The sequence below is a fragment of the Pseudophryne corroboree genome, chromosome 1 (genome assembly GCF_028390025.1).
Source record: "Pseudophryne corroboree isolate aPseCor3 chromosome 1, aPseCor3.hap2, whole genome shotgun sequence".
Lineage (NCBI taxonomy): Eukaryota > Metazoa > Chordata > Amphibia > Anura > Myobatrachidae > Pseudophryne > Pseudophryne corroboree.
Window position 1 is genome coordinate 684,062,328 of NC_086444.1, and position 23,728 is coordinate 684,086,055.

The 23,728-nt window shown below is 46.4% G+C and overlaps 1 protein-coding gene across 2 annotated transcripts in view; it reads right to left on the reverse strand.

The window, feature by feature from the left end:
* The window catches only part of AP1M1 (adaptor related protein complex 1 subunit mu 1), a 328,968-nt gene that overhangs the window by 187,451 nt on the left and 117,789 nt on the right, over positions 1–23,728 (reverse strand). For both annotated transcript variants that reach the window (XM_063914754.1, XM_063914755.1), the window contains exon 3: positions 162–229. In XM_063914754.1, the coding sequence (XP_063770824.1) occupies positions 162–229 (68 nt within the window). The remainder of the gene's footprint in view (positions 1–161; positions 230–23,728) is intronic.

Sequence of the window (23,728 nt, forward strand, 5' to 3'; positions counted from 1 at the left end):
CAAAATGATAAGCCCCTGAATACAAATAAAAAGCAAACTGTTACCTGACCTGGGGGAGAAGGGGGGGGGGGGGGGGGGTGTTGTTGTTTTTTTCTTTTTTTAAATCAAATTACCCACAAAATTTTTCATTATTGAATTGTACATTCATTCTTAATACTTACCTGAACCACCTTGTAAAGGAACGAGAACACCAATGACACACAGGCATTCTTTTTTGACGTTGCAACCACTAGAGCAATGCTAAGGATCACACTCCGTACATTTAGAAGACAAGGCAACAGTGCATGAAGAAACATAACAATTGTTTGAAATAGGAAATCAGTGATGCGATTACACTACACAGACCTGGACAGAGTATTACAACTTGCTACTGACATTACTGATCAATGTGATTAGATAATTCGGTTACAGTAAGAAAGAGGTGGAAGACAGACCTGCTGCACACACCCCTGTCTGAGCCGTAAACTGTAGGATGGGTGATGCAAACCGTTTTCTCCACTTTGACCACATGAGAAGAGTCCTTCATTTACAAGTGCTTTACTATGAAAATAATAAACAGCCATTTGCCTATGCTTTCAGAAATACCACACAGACAAGTCATTCGGAAACGTGTGAATGGTAAAAATGGTAGATTTGTTGAAAACATTATGCAGTTTGTAATGAACCAAAACATCTGGCTGTTTTTTAAATGAAAATAGATAACATGCTGACAACCAATTGCAAATTAATTATAACGTGAGAATTTGTGGTACAGAAAATGCATACACTGTCTTCTGCGCCATTTCTAATCAAAATTTCTCTAGCATCCATAAGGTATATTGGGGAGACTTAGTACGACGGGTATAGATGGGGTCCAAAGGAACCGGTGCGCTTTAAATTTTTTCGACTGTGTGCTGGCTCCTCCCCTCCACTTCTACACAGGGTATTGAACCCCTCATTTTAGCTATACGGGACGTGTTAAAAGTAAAACTCCCTCTAGAGGACGCTGCGACACAGCAGTCATTTTTCTTCACACAGAACAAGCCTAATGTCACTTTCCCTGATTCCGCAGAGTTAGATGACCTATTTAAAGTTAGCCTGGAAACATCCAGATAAAAAATACCAAGTGTCAAAACAGTTTTTGCACACTTTCCAATTTGCTTCTGAAGACAGAAATTCTGGGAAAAACCCCCGACTGTGGACTTATCAGTCTCGCGACTATCCAAAATGGCGGTACTGCCAGCCCTGGGCTCCTTCACTATGAAGGACCCTGGGGATAAAAAGATAGACTTTATTGTATTCTCTATCTACACAGCAGTGGGTCGGTCTCAAAGACCAGTCATAGCGGGTTGCTGGATGACTCATGCCATTCATACCTGTGCTACTCAGATCCAGGAGGGCCTCTCGGGGGATATGCCCCTGGTCAGTACAGTGACTCTCCTGAAGCACATTTGGGACACTGCTCGTGTTCTGTGCGACTCTCTCAAGGAGATAGGCAATATTAATGCTAGGACCACTGCTATGACCGAGTCGGCGTGCAGGGCTTTGTGGTTGCGTCAGTGGATAGCAGACACAGAATCTAAGCGCAGTGTCGAGTCTCTCCCATTTTTTGGGGGGATGGCTCTTTGGGATGGAATTGGATATGTGGATTTCTAAAGTTACTGCGGGGAAATCCACGTTTCTCCCCTCTGAAGCCCCGCCGGCTAGGCTTTCCTACCCGGGGCAGTCTACCCAGTCCTTTCGGTCTAACAGGTATAGATCTAGGGCCAGAGGTGCCTCCAACGTAGCAAGAGGCACCAGAGGCAAGACAAGAAAACCAGCGATCGCCAGTTTTCATGAAAGCACCGGTACAGCTTCCTCTAAGGCCTCAGCATGACAATGCCCACCCACCCAGAGGGGATCTCGAGGTGGGAGCTTGGCTGCGTCACTTCAGCCACATCAGGGAAAGTTCCTGCCAGGAAATCTGGGTCAAGGACCTAATTTCTCAGGGATACAAGTTGGAGTTCAATAGTGCTCCTCCCCAAATATTTTTCAAATCAAGCTTACCAGCCATCCTAAACTTAGTCCAATCCCAAGTCATTGTTGTAGTGCCGCTGCAACAACAGGGAAAGGGTTACTACGCCAACCTGTTCATGGTTACGAAATCGGACGGTTCAGTTAAGCCCATTTTGAATCTAAAATCCTTAAACCCTTACCTAAGGGGTTTCAAGTTCAAGATGGAATCTCTGCGAGCAGTGATGGCAGGCCTGGAAGAAAGGGAGTTCATGGTCTCCCTGGATATAAAAGACGCCTATCTCCATATCCCAATTTGGCTACCTCATCAGGACTACCTGAGGTTTGCCCTGCTGAACGATCACTACCAGTTCCAGGCGCTACCCTTCGGCCTATCCACAGCTCTGAGGGTGTTCATGAAGGTTATTGCGGAGATGATATTCAGACTCCGGATCCAGGGAGTCAATGTTGTCCCTTACCTGGACGATCTCTTGATAAAAGTAAAATCCAAGGAGCTTTTATTGCTCCATGTAGAAACTCTCCATCTTCTGTCACACCATGGGTGGATCCTCATTTTACAGAAGTCCCACCTGGAGCCAACTCAGGGGCTCCTGTTCCTGGGAATGTTGCTGGATACTGTGGCCCAAAAAGTGTTCCTCCCAGAGGACAAGGCAACACTACTTCAGGAGATAGTCTGCATGGTTCTGCGGCCTACTCAGGTATCCATCCATCTTTGTATACGGTTGTTGGGAAAAATGGCTGCCGGCGATCCAGCATGGAAGGTTCCATGCCAGGACTTTCCAGGCGGATCTCCTGAGCAAGTGGTCCGGATCACATCTTCAGATGCACCAGATGATTTGGCTGTCAACTCAGGCCAGGATTTCTCTCCTGTGGTGACTGCAGTCCTCCAACCTAGTGGAAGGCCGAAGTTTGGGGGATTCAGGATTGGATCCTCCTCATGACGGATGCGAGTCTGCAAGGATGGGGAGCGGTCACCCAGAGGGCTCTGTTCAAGGGCAGGTGGTCAGCCCACGAAGCCCTCCCTCCAAACAACATTCTGGAACTTTGGGCAATCTACAATGCTCTGCTTCAGGCCTCTCCTCTGCTCAGGGATCACGCGATCCAGGTACAGGTCGGACAATGCCACTGCAGTGGTGTACAATCGACAAGGAAGGACAAAAAGTAGGGCCTGCATGCGAGAAGTGTCCAAGATACTCCTCTGGGAAGAGAGAAATGCAAGAGCAGTGTCCACAATCTTCATTCCGGGAGTGGACAACTGGGAAGCGGACTTGAGTCGTCACGATCATCACCCGGGAGAGGGTGGGCTTCATCAGGTGTTTCAGCAGATCGACCAGTGGGGCTGCCTACAAATAGACATGATGGCTTCTCGACTCAACAATAAACTTCCTTGGTATTGCTCACGAAACAGGGACCCTCAGGGTGAGGGAAGTACATGCACTGACGTTTCCTTGGCCTTACCGGCTGGTCTACATGTTTCCTCCGCTTCCATTGCTCCCAAGGGTGCTCAAGCGAAACAGGAATCATGGAGTCCAGGCAATTCTGATTGGCCTTGGAGGGCTTGGTACGTGGATCTTCTGGACATGTCCGTCGAAGACCCTTAGCCTCTGCCACTGAGAAGAGATCTTCAGCAAGGACCGTTAATCTACCCGGAGTTACGGTGGCTTCGTTACAAGGGCTTTTCCAAAAAGGTTATTACTACCATGGTTCAGGCCAGGAAACCTGTGACGTCAAAACATGATCATCATATCTGGAGAAGATATAGGTGCGAAGAATGCACGTATCCGCCTGCGGAGTTCCACTTGGAACATTTCCTCTATTTCCTGCAGTCTGGTGTGGATAAGGGCTTACGTCTGGATTCCATTAAGGTCCAGATTTCTGCCCTCTCAGTTTTCTTCCAGGAGAAATTGGCAGTGTTGCTGGAAGTTCAGACATTCTTGCAATGGGTGCTTCACATTCATCCTCCTTTTGTGCCGCCCACGGCACCCTGGGATTTGAATATGGTGTTGCAATTTCTAGAGTCCTCCTGGTTTGAACCAATTAAAACAAAGCGGCTGCGCAATATAGCAAGGAAAATACGAGAGCCAACGTATATAAAATGGATTTATTAACCATAAGCACAATAAACAATAAATGAGCAAACAGAATATGATATTCCAATAAATTACATTAGTAATACACACACCTTAATTGGTGTGTGTGTGTGTGTGTGTGTGTGTGTGTGTGTGTATGCATGCATATATATATATGCATATATATATATATGTGTATATATGTATGTGCTTGGTAGAGTAACAGATGTTAGTTCTCTAAGTAAATGTCCACAAACATGGAGAGTTCAACTGATATATTCACTGTGGAGCAGTGTGCAATAAAGCAGTCCCAAAGGTATAGCAATTTGCCGGCACCCGACTGGATGGAAAGAATTGTAATGATACCTCTCTTGTGGGCTGGTCCAAAACGGAGCGTCCTCGGTTGTGAGTCCTGCAATGCCCACTGGTGCTGTGCAGCAAGGAGAGGGAAGCCACCGGTTTGATGAATAGGTTGATGACGCGTGTTAATGTGAGCGGCTGGCGGAGAGAGACAGGTCGGCAAAGGCTCATGCGATCACTGCAGGTTGCTTCCGTTGTGGACACCTGATGCAAGGTGTGCTGTAGGAGGCGGGATCCTAACGCGTTTCGTCACGTATCACGTGACTTTATCAAAGGTGTATTCCTGCCTCAGTGAGAATCAGTATTTAAAGCCCAATGGCTAGGTGTGCACAGGTGTAAATAATCAATAGTAGATAATTACATTTAAAAAACGTCAGCTCTCATATATAGGTACCTAATAAATGTAACAAAAAATACATTCTCAATATATCATGAAGTTAACTAGAACGCACATGCTTTAAGCTATTCAATAAAAAAACGCTCATTATGTGAATAAAGATTTATATGGTAGATAAATGACATGAAAATAGAAAGTATTGTAAATAAAAAGAAAAACAGTGTTTTAAAGCTCCAGATATAAACAGTATTAAAAAGAAAATCACTAACTAGATCGGTATAACTACCTATAGCGTAGGATTTTCCAAGTCAGAAGTCAACAGACATTAGGGCAAGATAATATTTAGTTGTAGTAACAAATATAGACTAGATTTAGAGACAATAATTATAAAAATGAATCACATATCAGACCAGGAACCGAACCCAGGTCCCTGTCTACAGAGGGTCAGTGACCAAACCATGTGTGCCACTGAGCTGCTTACAGAAGTCTGCACAGATTAAGTAAGACATAAGATGAAACAATGTATCCTTCTTTAGATTCAAAATATCAAAAAGCTATCTTTCATACTAAGCCCAAAAATAAGAATTTACTTACCGATAATTCTATTTCTCATAGTCCGTAGTGGATGCTGGGAACTCCGAAAGGACCATGGGGGATAGCGGCTCCGCAGGAGACTGGGCACAAAAGTAAAAGCTTTAGGACTAGCTGGTGTGCACTGGCTCCTCCCCCTATGACCCTCCTCCAAGCCTCAGTTAGGATACTGTGCCCGGACGAGCGTACACAATAAGGAAGGATTTTGAATCCCGGGTAAGACTCATACCAGCCACACCAATCACACCGTACAACCTGTGATCTGAACCCAGTTAACAGCATGATAACAGAGGAGCCTCTGAAAAGATGTGCAAGCTGAATTGTACTACGAATCCAACGAGCAATAGTCTGCTTAGAAGCAGGAGCACCCAGCTTGTTGGGTGCATACAGGATAAACAGCGTGTCAGATTTTCTGACTCCAGCCGTCCTGGAAACATATATTTTCAGGGCCCTGACTACGTCCAGCAACTTGGAATCCTCCAAGTCCCTAGTAGCCGCAGGTACCACAATAGGCTGGTTTAAGTGAAACGCTGAAACCACCTTAGGGAGAAATTGAGGACGAGTCCTCAATTCTGCCCTGTCCGTATGAAAAATTAGGTAAGGGCTTTTATAGGATAAAGCCGCCAATTCTGAGACACGCCTGGCTGAAGCCAGTGCTAACAGCATTACCACTTTCCATGTGAGATATTTTAAGTCCACAGTGGTGAGTGGTTCAAACCAATGTGATTTTAGGAACCCCAAAACTACATTGAGATCCCAAGGTGCCACTGGAGGCACAAAAGGAGGCTGTATATGCAGTACCCCCTTGACAAACGTCTGAACTTCAGGGACTGAAGCTAGTTCTTTCTGGAAGAAAATCGACAGGGCCGAAATTTGAACCTTAATGGACCCTAATTTTAGGCCCATAGACAGTCCTGTTTGCAGGAAATGCAGGAAACGACCCAGTTGAAATTCCTCTGTAGGGGCCTTCCTGGCCTCACACCACGCAACATATTTACGCCAAATACGGTGATAATGTTGCACAGTTACATCCTTCCTGGCTTTGATCAGGGTAGGGATGACTTCATCCGGAATGCCTTTTTCCTTCAGGATCCGGCGTTCAACCGCCATCCGTCAAACGCAGCCGCGGTAAGTCTTGGAACAGACAGGGTCCCTGCTGGAGCAGGTCCTTTCTTAGAGGTAGAGGCCACGGGTCATCCGTGAGCATCTCTTGAAGTTCCGGGTACCAAGTCCTTCTTGGCCAATCCGGAGCCACGAGTATAGATCTTACTCCTCTCCTTCTTATGATTCTCAGTACCTTGGGTATGAGAGGCAGAGGAGGGAACACATACACTGACTGGTACACCCACGGTGTTACCAGAGCGTCCACAGCTATTGCCTGAGGGTCCCTTGACCTGGCGCAATATCTGTCTAGTTTTTTGTTGAGGCGGGACGCCATCATGTCCACCTTTGGTTTTTCCCAACGGTTCACAATCATGTGGAAGACTTCTGGGTGAAGTCCCCACTCCCCCGGGTGGAGGTCGTGTCTGCTGAGGAAGTCTGCTTCCCAGTTGTCCACTCCCGGAATGAACACTGCTGACAGTGCTATCACATGATTTTCCGCCCAGCGAAGAATCCTTGCAACTTCCGTCATTGCCCTCCTGCTTCTTGTGCCGCCCTGTCTGTTTACGTGGGCGACTGCCGTGATGTTGTCCGACTGGATAAACACCGGCTGACCCTGAAGCAGAGGCCTTGCTTGACTTAGGGCATTGTAAATGGCCCTTAGTTCCAGGATATTTATGTGAAATGACGTTTCCATGCTTGACCACAAGCCCTGGAAATTTCTTCCCTGTGTGACTGCTCCCCAGCCTCTCAGGCTGGCATCCGTGGTCACCAGGACCCAGTCCTGAATGCCGAATCTGCGGCCCTCTAGAAGATGAGCACTCTGCAACCACCACAGGAGAGACACCCTTGTCCTTGGAGACAGGGTTATCCGCTGATGCATCTGAAGATACGATCCGGACCATTTGTCCAGCAGATCCCACTGAAAAGTTCTTGCGTGGAATCTGCCGAATGGAATCGCTTCGTAAGAAGCCACCATTTTTCCAGGACCCTTGTGCATTGATGCACTGACACTTGGCCTGGTTTTAGGAGGTTCCTGACTAGCTCGGATAACTCCCTGGCTTTCTCCTCCGGGAGAAACACCTTTTTCTGGACTGTGTCCAGAATCATCTCTAGGAACAGCAGACGTGTCGTCGGAATCAGCTGCGATTTTGGAATATTTAGAATCCACCCGTGCGGTCGTAGTACTACTTGAGATAGTGCTACTCCGACCTCTAACTGTTCCCTGGACCTTGCCCTTATCAGGAGATCGTCCAAGTAAGGGATAATTAAGACGCCTTTTCTTCGAAGAAGAATCATCATTTCGGCCATTACCTTGGTAAAGACCCGGGGTGCCGTGGACAATCCAAACGGCAGCGTCTGAAACGGATAATGACAGTTCTGTACCACGAACCTGAGGTACCCTTGGTGAGAAGGGCAAATTGGGACATGGAGGTAAGCATCCTTGATGTCCAGAGACACCATATAGTCCCCTTCTTCCAGGTTCGCTATCACTGCTCTGAGTGACTCCATCTTGAATTTGAACCTTTGTATGTAAGTGTTCAAGGATTTCAGATTTAAAATAGGTCTCACCGAGCCGTCCGGCTTCGGTACCACAAACAGCGTGGAATAATACCCCTTTTCCTGTTGTAGGAGGGGTACCTTGATTATCACCTGCTGGGAATACAGCTTGTGAATGGCTTCCAATACCGCCTCCCTGTCGGAGGGAGACGTTGGTAAAGCAGACTTCAGGAACCGGCGAGGGGGAGACGTCTCGAATTCCAATTTGTACCCCTGAGATACTACCTGCAGGATCCAGGGGTCCACTTGCGAGTGAGCCCACTGCGCGCTGAAATTCTTGAGACGGGCCCCCACCGTGCCTGAGTCCGCTTGTAAGGCCCCAGCGTCATGCTGAGGACTTGGCAGAAGCGGGGGAGGGCTTCTGTTCCTGGGAAGAGGCTGCCTGCTGCAGTCTTTTTCCCCTTCCTCTGCCCCGGGGCAGATATGAGTGGCCTTTTGCCCGCTTGCCCTTATGGGGACGAAAGGACTGAGCCTGAAAAGACGGTGTCTTTTTCTGCTGAGAGGTGACCTGGGGTAAAAAGGTGGATTTCCCAGCCGTTGCCGTGGCTACCAGGTCCGATAGACCGACCCCAAATAACTCCTCCCCTTTATACGGCAATACTTCCATATGCCGTTTGGAATCCGCATCACCTGACCACTGTCGCGTCCATAACCCTCTTCTGGCAGAAATGGACAGCGCACTTACTCTTGATGCCAGAGTGCAAATATCCCTCTGTGCATCTCGCATATATAGAAATGCATCCTTTAAATGCTCTATAGTCAATAATATACTGTCCCTGTCCAGGGTATCAATATTTTCAGTCAGGGAATCCGACCAAGCCACCCCAGCACTGCACATCCAGGCTGAGGCGATTGCTGGTCGCAGTATAATACCAGTATGTGTGTATATACTTTTAAGGATATTTTATAGCTTCCTATCAGCTGGTTCCTTGAGGGCGGCCGTATCAGGAGACGGTAACGCCACTTGTTTTGATAAGCGTGTGAGCGCCTTATCTACCCTAGGGGGTGTTTCCCAACGCGCCCTAACCTCTGGCGGGAAAGGGTATAATGCCAATAATTTTTTAGAAATTAGCAGGTTTTTTTTCGGGGGAAACCCACGCTTCATCACACACCTCATTTAATTCATCTGATTCAGGAAAAACTACGGGTAGTTTTTTCACACCCCACATAATACCCTTTTTTGTGGTACTTGTAGTATCAGAAATGTTCAAAACCTCCTTCATTGCCGTGATCATGTAACGTGTGGCCCTACTGGAAAATACGTTTGTTTCCTCACCGTCGACACTGGAGTCAGTGTCCGTGTCTGTGTCGACCATCTGAGGTAACGGGCGCTTTAGAGCCCCCGACGGTGTTTGAGACGCCTGTACAGGTAATAACTGATTTGCCGGCTGTCTCATGTCGTCAACAGTCTTTTGTAAAGTGCTGACGCTATCACGTAATTCCTTCCATAAGACCATCCAGTCAGGTGTCGACTCCCTAGGGGGTGACATCACTATTACAGGCAATTGCTCCGCCTCCATACCATTTTCCTCCTCATACATGTCGACACAACGTACCGACACACAGCACACACACAGGGAATGCTCTGACAGATGACAGGACCCCACTAGCCCTTTGGGGAGACAGAGGGAGAGTTTGCCAGCACACACCAGAGCGCTATATATATATATATATATATATATATATATATATATATATATATATATATATATATATATATATATATATATATATATACAGGGATAACCTTATATAAGTGTTATTCCCTTATATAGCTGCTGTATTGATTTATCTGCCAAATTAGTGCCCCCCCTCTCTTGTTTTACCCTGTTTCTGTAGTGCAGGACTGCATGGGAGAGTCAGGGAGCTTCCCTCCAACGGAGCTGTGAGGGAAAATGGCGCCAGTGTGCTGAGGAGATAGGCTCCGCCCCCTTCTCGGCGGCCTTTCTCCCGCTTTTTTAAGGAAAAAACTGGCAGGGGTTAAATGCATCCAGGAGCTATATGTGATGTATTTTTTGCCATCTAAGGTATTTTTATTGCGTCTCAGGGCGCCCCCCCCCAGCGCCCTGCACCCTCAGTGACCGGAGTGTGAAGTGTGCTGAGAGCAATGGCGCACAGCTGCGGTGCTGTGCGCTACCTTATTGAAGACCGGACGTCTTCTGCCGCCGATTTTCCGGACCTCTTCTGCTCTTCTGGCTCTGTAAGGGGGACGGCGGCGCGGCTCTGGGACCCATCCATGGCTGGGCCTGTGATCGTCCCTCTGGAGCTAATGTCCAGTAGCCTAAGAAGCCCAATCCACTCTGCACGCAGGTGAGTTCGCTTCTTCTCCCCTTAGTCCCTCGATGCAGTGAGCCTGTTGCCAGCAGGACTCACTGAAAATAAAAAAACCTAATTTAAACTTTTACTCTAAGCAGCTCAGGAGAGCCACCTAGATTGCACCCTTCTCGTTCGGGCACAAAAATCTAACTGAGGCTTGGAGGAGGGTCATAGGGGGAGGAGCCAGTGCATACCAGCTAGTCCTTAAGCTTTTACTTTTGTGCCCAGTCTCCTGCGGAGCCGCTATCCCCCATGGTCCTTTCGGAGTTCCCAGCATCCACTAGGACGTCAGAGAAAGAAGTATAATGATTAGACAACCATATAGGAATAATTTTGAATGTAAATAAAAAAAAAATATATATATATATAAAAAGTAAAAACTCAAACTAAACGATAAATTACACCTCAGATGTAATAAATTAGCCCCCAAATAGAGTTTCAACCCTAGAGGAGGAGGCCTCTTAAGGCCCATACACACTTGACGATGCACACGTCGTTAACGACTTCCCTTGAACTTCCCTTGAACAGCTGAGCAAACGACATGAGCATACACACTACCAACGACCAAAGACCATTCATCGTTGAAGCATCCAAGCTGAACAGTTTATTAAAATAATGAGCTGGGAACAGGGCTGGTGAACAGTGGCTTGGTCGTTGGTCGTTCACACCATACACATTCAACGACGTCTCTGGTCGGTAACGACCATAGTGGAAATTGAGCATACATGCTCCACAGATAAGCGAGGGTCGTTAACGTCCCGCGGGGCCGCGCATCGGTGGTCGTCGGATGCATACACACTTGACGATATAATAAGCGACGTCGTTGATGAGGGCTGAAATGAACGACGTCGCTCATTTTATCGTCAAGTGTGTATGGGCCTTTACTTATTAACAAGGATCAAATTCAACGGACTCGTTTAACCCCTCTGGGGCAAGGGTTCTTAATTTATGAATCCAGTAATTTTCCCTGAGACAGAGTTTTCTATGTCTGTCCCCGCCTCGTGCTGTGGGCATAATACAGGTTGAGTATCCCTTATCCAAAATGCTTGGGACCAGAGGTATTTTGGATATCGGATAATTCCGTATTTTGGAATAATTGCATACCATAATGAGATATCATGGCAATGGGACCTAAGTCTAAGCACAGAATGCATTTATGTTACATATACACCTTATACACACAGCCTGAAGGTAAGTTTAGCCAATATTTTTAATAACTTTGTGCATTAAGCAAAGTGTGTCTACATTCACACAATTCATTTATGTTTCATATACACCTTATACACACAGCCTGAAGGTCATTTAATACAATATTTTTAATAACTGTGTATTAAACAAAGTTTGTGTACATTGAGCCATCAAAAAACAAAGATTTCACTATCTCAGTCTCACTCAAAAAATTCTGTATTTCGGAATATTTGGATATGGGATACTCAACCTGTAGTTTCTATACCCATAAGGTGAATATCATCTGGATTTTTTTGATGTATTTCAGAGAAGTGTCTAGAGCAGTGATTTTCAACCTTTTTTTACTTGCGGCACACCGAACAATATTTTAAAATTGCCAAGGCACACCATCAGTTCCCCACAGAAAAAAAAACCAAAGACACACATTGGCCCTCATAGTAAAAAAAAATCCACACATACCTTGGCCTACACAGAAAAAACAATCACATTGCTCCTCACATGAATTATTCACATTGTTCCCCCCATAAATCCTTGTTCTCCCCACATAAATCCTATTGTTCCCCACAGGAGGAAAAAAAACCCCAAATATTAGCCCCTACTGGTCAGCTGTCCTCCTCCCTGTCCCTCAGTGGCGGGGGTTGTTCATAGTGGAGTGCTGCGAATACTGAGCAGTGGGCGGTCGGGCGGGTGTGGAAGTGGGTGGGCAAGGAAAGCTGTGTATGCAGGCAGGAACTAGAAGATGTGTATGCAGGCGGGTGGGCTGGCTGGAGGGTGAGACGCGACGGCTGTGACCTATGACACCACCGCGTCTTCAAGGCATACGTGCCGGAGCACGACTGATCCTCTAAGAAGAGCCCAGTCCAACAGTTCACTCTGAAGGTGCAGGAAGCTGCTCTGGCTCCGCGGCACACCTTGCAACTGGTCGCGGCACACTAGTGTGCCACGGCACACTGGTTGAAAAAGCCTGGTCTAGAGACACTATGAAAAAGAAACCCCTTTTGCATGTTGTGTCTATGTTCTAGGAATATAATCCTAAATTTTCGTGTTGTCCTGCCTACATAAATAATTCAGAATGACCATGAGAGTGAGTTCAATACCCTATTCTATAAATTAAAAGACCTTATGAAAACAGAAACCCGCCATTGGTGGGACATGGTCACCCTACAGAAATATATTAAAACCAAAAAAATCCCAAGGGGTCTCAGACTCTTCAAGACACTATCGTTTGTTGCCGATCCCTCACTGAAAGACAAATGAGATTCTTTACTGGATAATTGTTCTTTTTCATTAATGGATCTCTTTGTGAACTATCGTAAAGAAAAAACTGTTCAATTATCACATGAAATAGAGACGACCAGATAATCACTTAGTTCATTTTCTGACCACCCACAATTCCAGTTTAATGATCTTAAGCTTAACCGCAAATTAGAACAATATGAGAAAGAAGGCATAGAGTGCAAAAAATAAGAATTTACTCACCGGTAATTCTATTTCTCGTAGTCCGTAGTGGATGCTGGGGACTCCGTAAGAACCATGGGGAATAGACGGGCTCCGCAGGAGACTGGGCACTCTAAAGAAAGATTCAGTACTATCTGGTGTGCACTGGCTCCTCCCTCTATGCCCCTCCTCCAGACCTCAGTTAAGGAAACTGTGCCCGGAAGAGCTGACATTACAAGGAAAGGATTTTGGAATCCAGGGTAAGACTCATACCAGCCACACCAATCACACTGTGCAACTTGTGATAAACTTACCCAGTTAACAGTATGAACAACAACTGAGCATCACTCAATCGATGCTACATAACCATAACCCTTTGTTAAGCAATAACTATATACACGTATTGCAGAAAGTCCGCACTTGGGACGGGCGCCCAGCATCCACTACGGACTACGAGAAATAGAATTACCGGTGAGTAAATTCTTATTTTCTCTAACGTCCTAGTGGATGCTGGGGACTCCGTAAGGACCATGGGGATTATACCAAAGCTCCCAAACGGGCGGGAGAGTGCGGATGACTCTGCAGCACCGAATGGGCAAACACCAGGTCCTCCTCAGCCAGGGTATCAAACTTGTAGTATTTTGCAAATGTGTTTGAACCCGACCAAGTAGCAGCTCGGCAAAGCTGTAATGCCGAGACCCCTCGGGCAGCTGCCCAAGAAGAGCCCACCTTCCTTGTGGAATGGGCTTTCACTGATTTTGGATGCGGCAATCCAGCCGCAGAATGAGCCTGCTGAATCGTGTTACAGATCCAGCGAGCAATGGTTTGCTTTGAAGCAGGAGCACCCAGCTTGTTGGATGCATACAGGATAAATAGCGAGTCAGTTTTCCTGACTCCAGCCGTCCTGGAAACATAGATCTTCAAAGCCCTGACTACATCAAGCAACTTGGAATCCTCCAAGTCACGAGTAGCCGCAGGCACCACAATGGGTTGGTTCAAATGAAAAGAGGACACCACCTTTGGCAGAAACTGCGGACGAGTCCGCAATTCTGCCCTATCCATATGGAAAACCAGATAGGGGCTTTTACATGACAAAGCCGCCAATTCTGACACACGCCTAACTGAAGCCAAGGCCAACAGCATGACCACTTTCCACGTGAGATACTTTAGCTCCACTGTCTTAAGTGGCTCAAACCAGTGGGATTTCAGGAAACCCAAGACGACGTTAAGATCCCAGGGTGCCACTGGTGGCACAAAAGGAGGCTGAATATGCAGCACTCCCTTAACAAACGTCTGAACCTCAGGCAGTGAAGCCAGTTCTTTTTGAAAGAAAATGGATAGGGCCGAAATCTGGACCTTTATGGACCCTAATTTTAGGCCCATAGTCGCACCTGACTGTAGGAAGTGCAGGAATCGACCCAGCTGGAATTCCTCTGTAGGGGCCTTCCTGGCCTCACAACAAGCAACATATTTTCGCCATATACGGTGATAATGTTTTGCTGTCACGTCCTTCCTAGCCTTTATCAGCGTAGGAATAACTGCATCCGGAATGCCCTTTTCTGCTAGGATCCGGCGTTCAACCGCCATGCCGTCAAACGCAGCCGCGGTAAGTCTTGGAACAGACAGGGCCCCTGTTGCAACAGGTCATGTCTGAGAGGCAGAGGCCATGGGTCCTCTGTGAGCATTTCTTGCAGTTCCGGGTACCAAGTCCTTCTTGGCCAATCCGGAACAATGAGTATTGTTCTCACTCCTCTTTTTCTTACGATTCTCAGTACCCTGGGTATGAGAGGAAGAGGAGGAAAACACATAGACCGACTGGAATACCCACGGTGTCACCAGTGCGTCCACAGCTATCGCCTGAGGGTCTCTTGACCTGGCGCAATACCTCTTTAATTTTTTGTTGAGGCGGGACACCATCATGTCCACCTGTGGCAGTTCCCATCGATTTACAATCTGCATGAAGACTTCTTGATGAAGTCCCCACTCTCCCGGGTGGAGGTTGTGTCTGCTGAGGAAGTCTGCTTCCCAGTTGTCCACTCCCGGAATGAACACTGCTGACAGTGCTTGCACGTGATTCTCCGCCCAACGAAGAATCCTGGTGGCTACGCCATTGCCACCCTGCTTCTTGTGCCGCCCTGGCGGTTTACATGAGCGACTGCCGTGATGTTGTCTGACTGAATAAGCACTGGTTGGTCTCGAAGCAGAGGCTCCGCTTGACTCAGGGCGTTGTATATGGCCCGTAGCTCCAGGATATTTATGTGCAGACAAGTCTCCTGACTTGACCACAGCCCTTGGAAGTTTCTTCCTTGAGTGACTGCCCCCCACCCTCGGAGGCTTGCATCCGTGGTCATCAGGACCCAGTCCTGTATGCCGAATCTGCGGCCCTCGAGGAGGTGAGCACCTTGTAGCCACCACAGAAGAGACACCCTGGCCCTGGGGGACAGGGTGATCATCCGATGCATCTGAAGATGCGATCCGGACCACTTGTCCAGCAGATCACACTGAAAGATCCTCACATGGAACCTGCCGAAGGGAATGGCTTCGTATGACGCCACCATCTTTCCCAGGACTCGTGTGTAGTGATGCACCGACACCTGTTTTGGCTTTAGGAGGTCTCTGACCAGAGTCACGAGCTCCTGAGCCTTCTCCTCCGGGAGAAACACCTTCTTCTGGTTTGTGTCCAGAATCATACCCAGGAAGGGCAGACACGTCGCAGGAATCAGCTGCGACTTTGGAATGTTCAGAATCCAGCCGTGCTGACGCAACACTTCCTGAGAGTGTGCTACGCTGATCAGCAACTGCTCCCTGGACCTCGCCTTTATGAGGAGATCGTCCAAGTATGGGATAATTGTAACCCCTTGCTTCCGAAGGAGCACCATCATTTCCGCCATCACCTTGGTAAAAACTCTCGGTGCTGTGGACAGGCCCAGGCCAAACGGCAACGTCTGGAATTGGTAATGACAGTACCGTACCACAAACCTGAGGTACTCCTGATGAGGCGGATAAATGTGGACATGCAAGTAAGCATCCTTGATGTCCAGAGACACCATAAAATCCCTCTCTTCCAGGCTTGCAATGACCGCTCTGAGCGATTCCATTTTGAACTTGAATTTCTTCAGATAAATGTTCAGGGATTTTAAATTTAAAATGGGTCTGACCGAACCGTCCGGTTTCGGTACCACAAACATAGTGGAATAGTAGCCCCTTCCCCGTTGAAGGGGGGGAACCTCTACCACCACCTGCTGGAAAAAAAGTTTGTGAATTGCCGCCAACACTATCTCCCTTTCCATGGGGGAAGTTGGTAAGGCCGATTTTAGGTAACGGTGAGGGGGCGTCATCTCGAATTCCAGCTTGTATCCCTGAGACACAATTTGTATAGCCCAAGGATCCACCTGTGAGCGAACCCACTGGTGGCTGAAATGTCGGAGATGCGCCCCCACGGCTCCTGGCTCCGCCTGTGGAGCCCCAGCGCCATGCGGTGGATTTAGTGGAAGCCGGGGAAGACTTTTGTTCCTGGGAACTAGCTGCATGGTGCAGCTTTTTTCCTCTACCCCTGCCTCTGGCAAGAAAGGACGCACCTCTGACCTTCTTGCTCTTCTGAGAACGAAAGGACTGCATTTGGTAATACGGTGCTTTCTTAGGCTGTGGAGGGACATAAGGCAAGAAATTTGACTTCCCAGCCGTAGCTGTGGAAACTAGGTCCGAGAGACCGTCCCCACCGCACTACACATCCAGGCCGAAGCAATTGCTGGTCTCAGCAGTGTGCCAGAATGTGTATAAACAGACTTCAGGATAGCTTCCTGCTTTCTATCCGCAGGATCCTTTAGGGCGGCCGTATCCTGAGGCGGCAGGGCCACCTTCTTAGACAAGCGTGTCAACGCCTTGTCTACCCTAGGGGAGGATTCCCAGCGTAACCTGTCCGTTGGCGGGAAAGGATACGCCATAAGTAATCTCTTGGAAATTATCACCTTCATGTCAGGGGAATCCCACGCTTTTTCACATAATTCATTTAATTCATGTGAAGGGGGAAAAGTCACTTCATGCTTTTTCTCCCCATACATATAAATCCTCTTGTCAGGGACAGGATTTTCCTCAGAAATGTGTAATACATCCTTCATTGCTACAATCATGTAGCGGATGGCTTTAGTCATTTTAGGCTGCAACTTTGCCTCATCGTCATCGACACTGGAGTCAGATTCCGTGTCGACATCTGTGTCAACTATCTGGGATAGTGTGCGCTTTTGAGACCCTGAGGGCCTCTGCGCTGTAGGATCAGGCATGGGTTACAGTTTTATCCAATCTGTTATGCAAGGAGTTTACATTATCATTTAACACCTTCCACATATCCATCCAATCAGGTGTCGGCACCGTCGGCGGCGACACCACACTCAGCTGCACTTGTTCTGCCTCCACGTATCCTTCCTCATCAAACATGTCGACACAGGCGTACCGACACACAGCACACACACAAGGAATGCTCTGACTGAGGACAGGACCCCACAAAGGCTTTTGGGGAGACAGAGTATGCCAGCACACACCCCAGAGCTATATAACCCAGGGATTACACTGTACCTTAGTGTTTACCCCGTAGCTGCTGTTAAATATATCTCTGCGCCTAAATTTATGTGCCCCCCTCTCTTTTTTACCCTTTATTGCACCTGTATACTGCAGGGGAGAGCCTGGGGAGCGTCCTTCCAGCGGAGCTGTGAAGAGAAAATGGCGCTGGTGTGCTGAGGAAGAAGGCCCCGCCCCCTCAGCGGCGGGCTTCTGTCCCGCTTTAATGTGTAAAAAATGGCGGGGGCTCGGGCATATATACAGTCCCAGACTGTATATATGTCTATTTTTGCCAAAAAGGTAATTAATTGCTGCCCAGGGCGCCCCCCCCCCTGCGTCCTACACCCTACAGTGACCGGAGTGTGCGGTGTGCTGTGGGAGCAATGGCGCACAGCTGCAGTGCTGTGCGCTACCTTAAGTGAAGACAGGAGTCTTCAGCCGCCGATTTCGATGTCTTCATGCTTCTGCACTTCTGGCTCTGCGAGGGGGACGGCGGTGCGGCTCCGGGAACGGACGATCAAGGTTAGGTACCTGTGTTCGATCCCTCTGGAGCTAATGATGTCCAGTAGCCTAAGAAGCGCTACCTAGCTGCCGTGAGTAGGTTTGCTTCTCTCCCCTCAGTCCCTCGTAGCAGAGAGTCTGTTGCCAGCAGAAGCTCTCTGAAAATAAAAAACCTGACAAAATACTTTCTTTTCTAGCAAGCTCAGGAGAGCCCACTAGGAGCACCCAGCTCTGGCCGGGCACAGATTCTAACTGAGGTCTGGAGGAGGGGCATAGAGGGAGAAGCCAGTGCACACCAGATAGTACTGAATCTTTCTTTAGAGTGCCCAGTCTCCTGCGGAGCCCGGCTATTCCCCATGGTCCTTACGGAGACCCCAGCATCCACTAGGACTAGAAATAAGAAATTTAGTAGAGATACAGATGATTACAATCAGAACAGAGTTCGCAGTTTTAACAAGGGACCTAATCCCTCTAATAGAGGAAGATCACGGAGTACATCCAATCGGAGACTCAATAGAACTTCCATACAGCCTAAGAGATTTGATAAGACTGATCAGAAATATCAGTCTAATAGGAATACAAACCCTTCCTATATACATAATTATCATAACAAATCTATTTCGCCACAGAGAATTCCCTCAGCTGAGCCATCAGTACGACCTAAAATTCCTATACAAAGGAATGTTCACTCTGTGGACACTTTACAAATAATTAATACATCTAACACCAGTAATTTTTTAGAGAAGGACAGAGGGTCCACAGACCGAGACTTCCATATCATGTACACAATCGGTACGAGTCACTCAGGATAGATTCCCCAAAAGGAGCGAGAGAAGAAAATTCAGAGGATGCCATAAATAACAAAGAAAAAAAGCGGGATCTGAGATCATAAAACTAATTTTATATATATAAATATATATATATATATATATATATATATATATATATATATATATATATATATATATATATATATATATATAATTTGTCTTCTGTAAAAATTGGTAAATCTGACTGAAACCCTCCTCTTAGATAACAGTCTTAAATTCGCTCCATCCAAACCTCCTGCTTTTTTAAAATTTGTTTGTAGAACTTAATACATACATCCGTACTCTAGCGCACAAAAAAATATTTTGCCACCAAAAATTTGCTCAATGTAAACTTGATGGCACACCAATTGTTCTAGATGATCAGGATAGAACTAGTTTGGACATGGAGTCTTTATTCCTAGAGAGTAATTTATCTAATTCAACCATTCCGGTATACAATCACGAATGCACTGATGATCGCAGGTTTATATTTAAAAATAAATCTCATTTTTTTCCTCAGCATCATAGGAGTCCTCTTATTGAGATTTTTTTTTAAAAGACACTCGACTTGAATAATTTATGGCAGATTTCATAAATCTTTGACATTATTAGTCCAGGCTGCTGTAGTCAAAAGGTATTATAACTAAGGAAGAATCGAGATATCCGATACCTACTCATCCCATTACCCCCACTTATTATCACTTACCTAAGATTCACAAATCACTCACCGCACCGCCTGGTAGACCTATTATTTCTGGTGTTGGGTCCCTCACTTCTAATTTATCACATTTTGTTGATTATTTTTTACAGCCACTTGCATCTTCACTCCGTTCACATATTCAAGATACTACTTTTTTTCTAAATGCCATCTCTAATGTCAATTGGAAAAGTTCCTTCTTTTTTATGACCTGTGATGTACAGGCGCTTTACTCCAATATTCTGCATCAGAAAGGTTTATCTTCTGTAGCGTATTTTCTTTCAAAATCTAGTACAATCAAGTCTGAGTTACAACAATTTATATTAGACTCGATTTCTTTTATATTATCCCAGAATTATTTTATTTTTAATAAAAATTATTATTTACGGGTACTTGGGATGGCCATGGGGACGAGGTTCGCACCGAGTTTCGCTAACCTGTACGTGGAGGCCTTTGAACACTCCCATGTGTGGGGGCGGGACTTCGGCGCGGGCCTCGTCTACTATGGCCGGTACATAGATGACATGTTTTTTATTTTTGATGGCGATATTTCTCTTTCTTCTAATATTATCACTTTGTTGAATGCTAATGATTTTAATTTAAGTTTCACTAGCACTTCACACAGATCCTCGATTACCTTCCTCGATATTTCCTGGTCTATAATTGATGATAAAATTTCCACCAAAACTTTTCGGAAAGAGGTTGATACCTTAAACTATTTACATTATAACCGTTCACATCACAAACCATGGTTAAACAATATTCCTTTTGGTCAATTTAGACGTATTAAACATAACTATAGCGATATATACACGTTATGGCAAGAACTTATTTATTTATTTATTACCAGTTATTTATATAGCGCACACATATTCCGTAGCGCTTTACAGAGAATATTTGGCCATTCACATCAGTCCCTGCCCCAGTGGAGCTTACAATCTATGTTCTCTACCACATGTACACGCACACACATTCATGTTATGGTAAATTTTTTGGGGGGATCCAAATAACCTACCAGTATATTTTTGGATTGTGGGAGGAAACCGGAGTACCCGGAGGAAACCCACGCAAGCACAGGGAGAATATACAAACTCCACACAGGGCCATGGTGGGAATCGAACCCATGACCTCAGTGCTGTGAGGCAGTAATGCTAACCATTACACTGTCTGTGCTGCCCAACTTACCGTTGATAACGTTATTTCTGTTATGTCCACAGGTATCCACAGGATAACATTGGGATATTGTCGAGCGACAGCGAAAATGGCACCAACACGGTCACGAGCTTTCAGGCCTCCCAGGATGCATTGGGGTCTTCACCATATAGTCCCGCCCACTGACTCAGTCAAATCCGTTCTTTCCACAGCGATTTTAGGCAGGAACATCAGGTAGAGACCTGTTTAGGCGATAAGAACACACATGCACACCCTTCCATACAAGGAGGAAGAGGTTTTAGTGATTGTCTAGATCCTCAAATCAGATGAGTCAGGGTGGGATCCCTGTGGACATAAGAGAAATCACGTTATCAACGGTAAGTCCTTACCATAACGTATATTTCTCTGGCTGGGTCCACAGGATAACATTGGGATTCCAAAAGCCATTTTAGTGGTGGGGACGCTCCTGATTGCACAGGAGGACCTTTCGCCCGAAGTCTGCATCATGAGAAGCAAAAGTATCCAAGGCATAATGTCTGATGTATGTGTTTATGGAAGACCATGTGGCTGCCCTACACATCTGTTCTGCTGAAGCACCCTGTTATGCTGCCCAAGAAGGACCTACCTTACGTGTAGAGTGTGCAGAGACATTAGCCGGAATAGGGAGATCTGCATGAGAATAAGCTTCTGATATTACCATTCGGAGCCATCTCGCCAGCGTGTTTACTAGCAGGCCATCCTCTTCTATGGAATCCGTAGAGGATGAAGAGAGAGAGAATCTGTTTTTCTGATGGCACTAGTACGATCTATGTAGATTTTTAAAGCCCGGACAACGTCCAGCGATGCTTCTCCCGCAGAAAGTCCCGATACCTGAAAAGCTGGGACTACAATCTCTTCATTCAGGTGAAACTTTGATACCACCTTTGGAAGATAACTAGCTCTCGTTCTGAGAACTGCTCTGTCTGGAAAAAACTTAGGAAAGGAGACTTACACGATAATGCTCCTAAATCGGACACTCTTCTGGCTGACGCCATTGCCAGTAGAAAAAGTACTTTAGCCATTAACCATTTAAGATCTGCTCTCTTAAGTGGTTTAAACAGGGGACCCTGGAGAAATTTAAGAACTAAATTCAAATCCCAGGGAGCTGCAGGAGGAACAAATGGAGGTTGAATATGTACTACTCCTTGGAAAAACGTACGTACATCCTGTAAATCAGCAATCTTTTGCTGAAACCAGACAGTTAACGCTGATACTTGAATCCTCAAGGAAGCAACTTTCAAACCTTTATCCAATCCTGCTTGAAGGAAATCCAAAATCCTGGACACTTTGAAAGATCTCGGATTGAAATTTTTTCCAGTACACCAATGAATAAGGCTTGCCATATTCTATGATGCACACGGGCCGAAGAAGGCTTTCTTGCTCTAAGCATAGTTTGGATTACTTGTTTCGAAAATCCTTTAGCCTCTAAGATAGAGGTTTCAACAGCCACGCCGTCAAAGACAGGCGATCCAGATGACTGTGACAAGAAGGACCCTGCATTAGCAGATCTGGACGTTGAGTGAGCAGCATCGGTGCTTCCACGGACATTCTCAACAGATCTGTGTACCAATGCCTTCTTGGCCAAGCTGGAGCTATTAGAATCATTGCTCCTTTTGCTTGTTTTATCTTTCTCACTACTCTGGGTAACAGAGATATTGGAGGGAACAGATACGCCAGCCGAAACCTCCATTATACTGACAGTGCATCTACAAGGACCGCTCCTGGGTCCCTTGTTCTCGATACGTACCTTGGAACTTTGTTGTTTAGACGAGACTCCATAAGGTCCATCTCTGGTAGAGCCCATCTGTTCACCAGTGTCTGAAACACTTCTGGGTGTAGTGCCCATTCGGTTTACTGAATGGTGTGCCGACTGAGAAAATCCGCTTCCCAGTTTAGTACACCCGGGACAAATACTGCTGACAATGCTGGGAGATGGAGTTCTGCCCATCTTAGAATGGGAGTTACTTCCTCCATCAGTCTCTTGCTGTGAGTTCCTCCTTGATGATTGAGGTATGCTACTGCTGTCACATTGTCTGAGCGAATCTGGACTGGTCTTCCTTGCAGACTGTCCTTTGCCTGAAGTAGAGCCAAATAAATGGCCCTTATTTCCAACAGATTTATTGGCAGGCGACTTTCCCTTGCGGTCCATTTTCCCTGGAACCACAGGCTTCCGAGTACCGCACCCCAGCCTTGCAGGCTGGCATCTGTTGTCAGGACTTGCCACTCTTATCTGTCTGTAGCCACCACGCTAGAGACCTTTTTACGTTTACTGGAATCTTTATCATCTGCTTTTTTATTGTCTGCTCATTTCCATTCCATTTGGTCAGAAAAAGATGCTGCAATGGTCTGGAGTGGAATTGCGCATATTCCACCATGTCCCATTGCTGCATGGACTGACATTGTCTGGACGTGCAACGCTTCCTGAACCATGACCTGCACCTTGACTATCTTTTTCTCTGGTAAGAGAACTTTCTGTAGGTCTGAAACCAATATGGCCCCCAAATGAACCATCTGCTGTGACGGATTCAGAGACTACTTTTCCCAATTTATGAGCCACCCGTGTCTCTGTAAACAAACTATTGTCTGTTGAAGATAGCTCAAAAGTACATCCTGCGAATGTGCTAGGATTAACAGGTCGTCGAGGTATGGGAATATTCTTATCCCCTGTTTGCGCAGACAAGCTGTAGCTAGCCCGAAGGGCAGAGCTTGGAACTGAAAATGTTCCTGTAGGATAGCAAACCTGAGGTAACACTGATGCGACAGTGCTATAGGCACATGTAGGTAAGCATCCTGTACATCCAGAGATAGCATGTAATCTCCCGGTTCCATAGCCAACATTATGGAGCGTAACGTCTCCATGTGGAACTTCGGGATCCATATGTATTTGTTCAACATTTTCAGATTGAGAATTGGTCGATATGACCCATTTGGTTTCTGTATTAGAAATAGATTGGAGTAAAACCCCTGTCCCCTTTGTGATGGAGGTACTGGGACAATCACACCTGACTGCAGTCATTTTTGGACT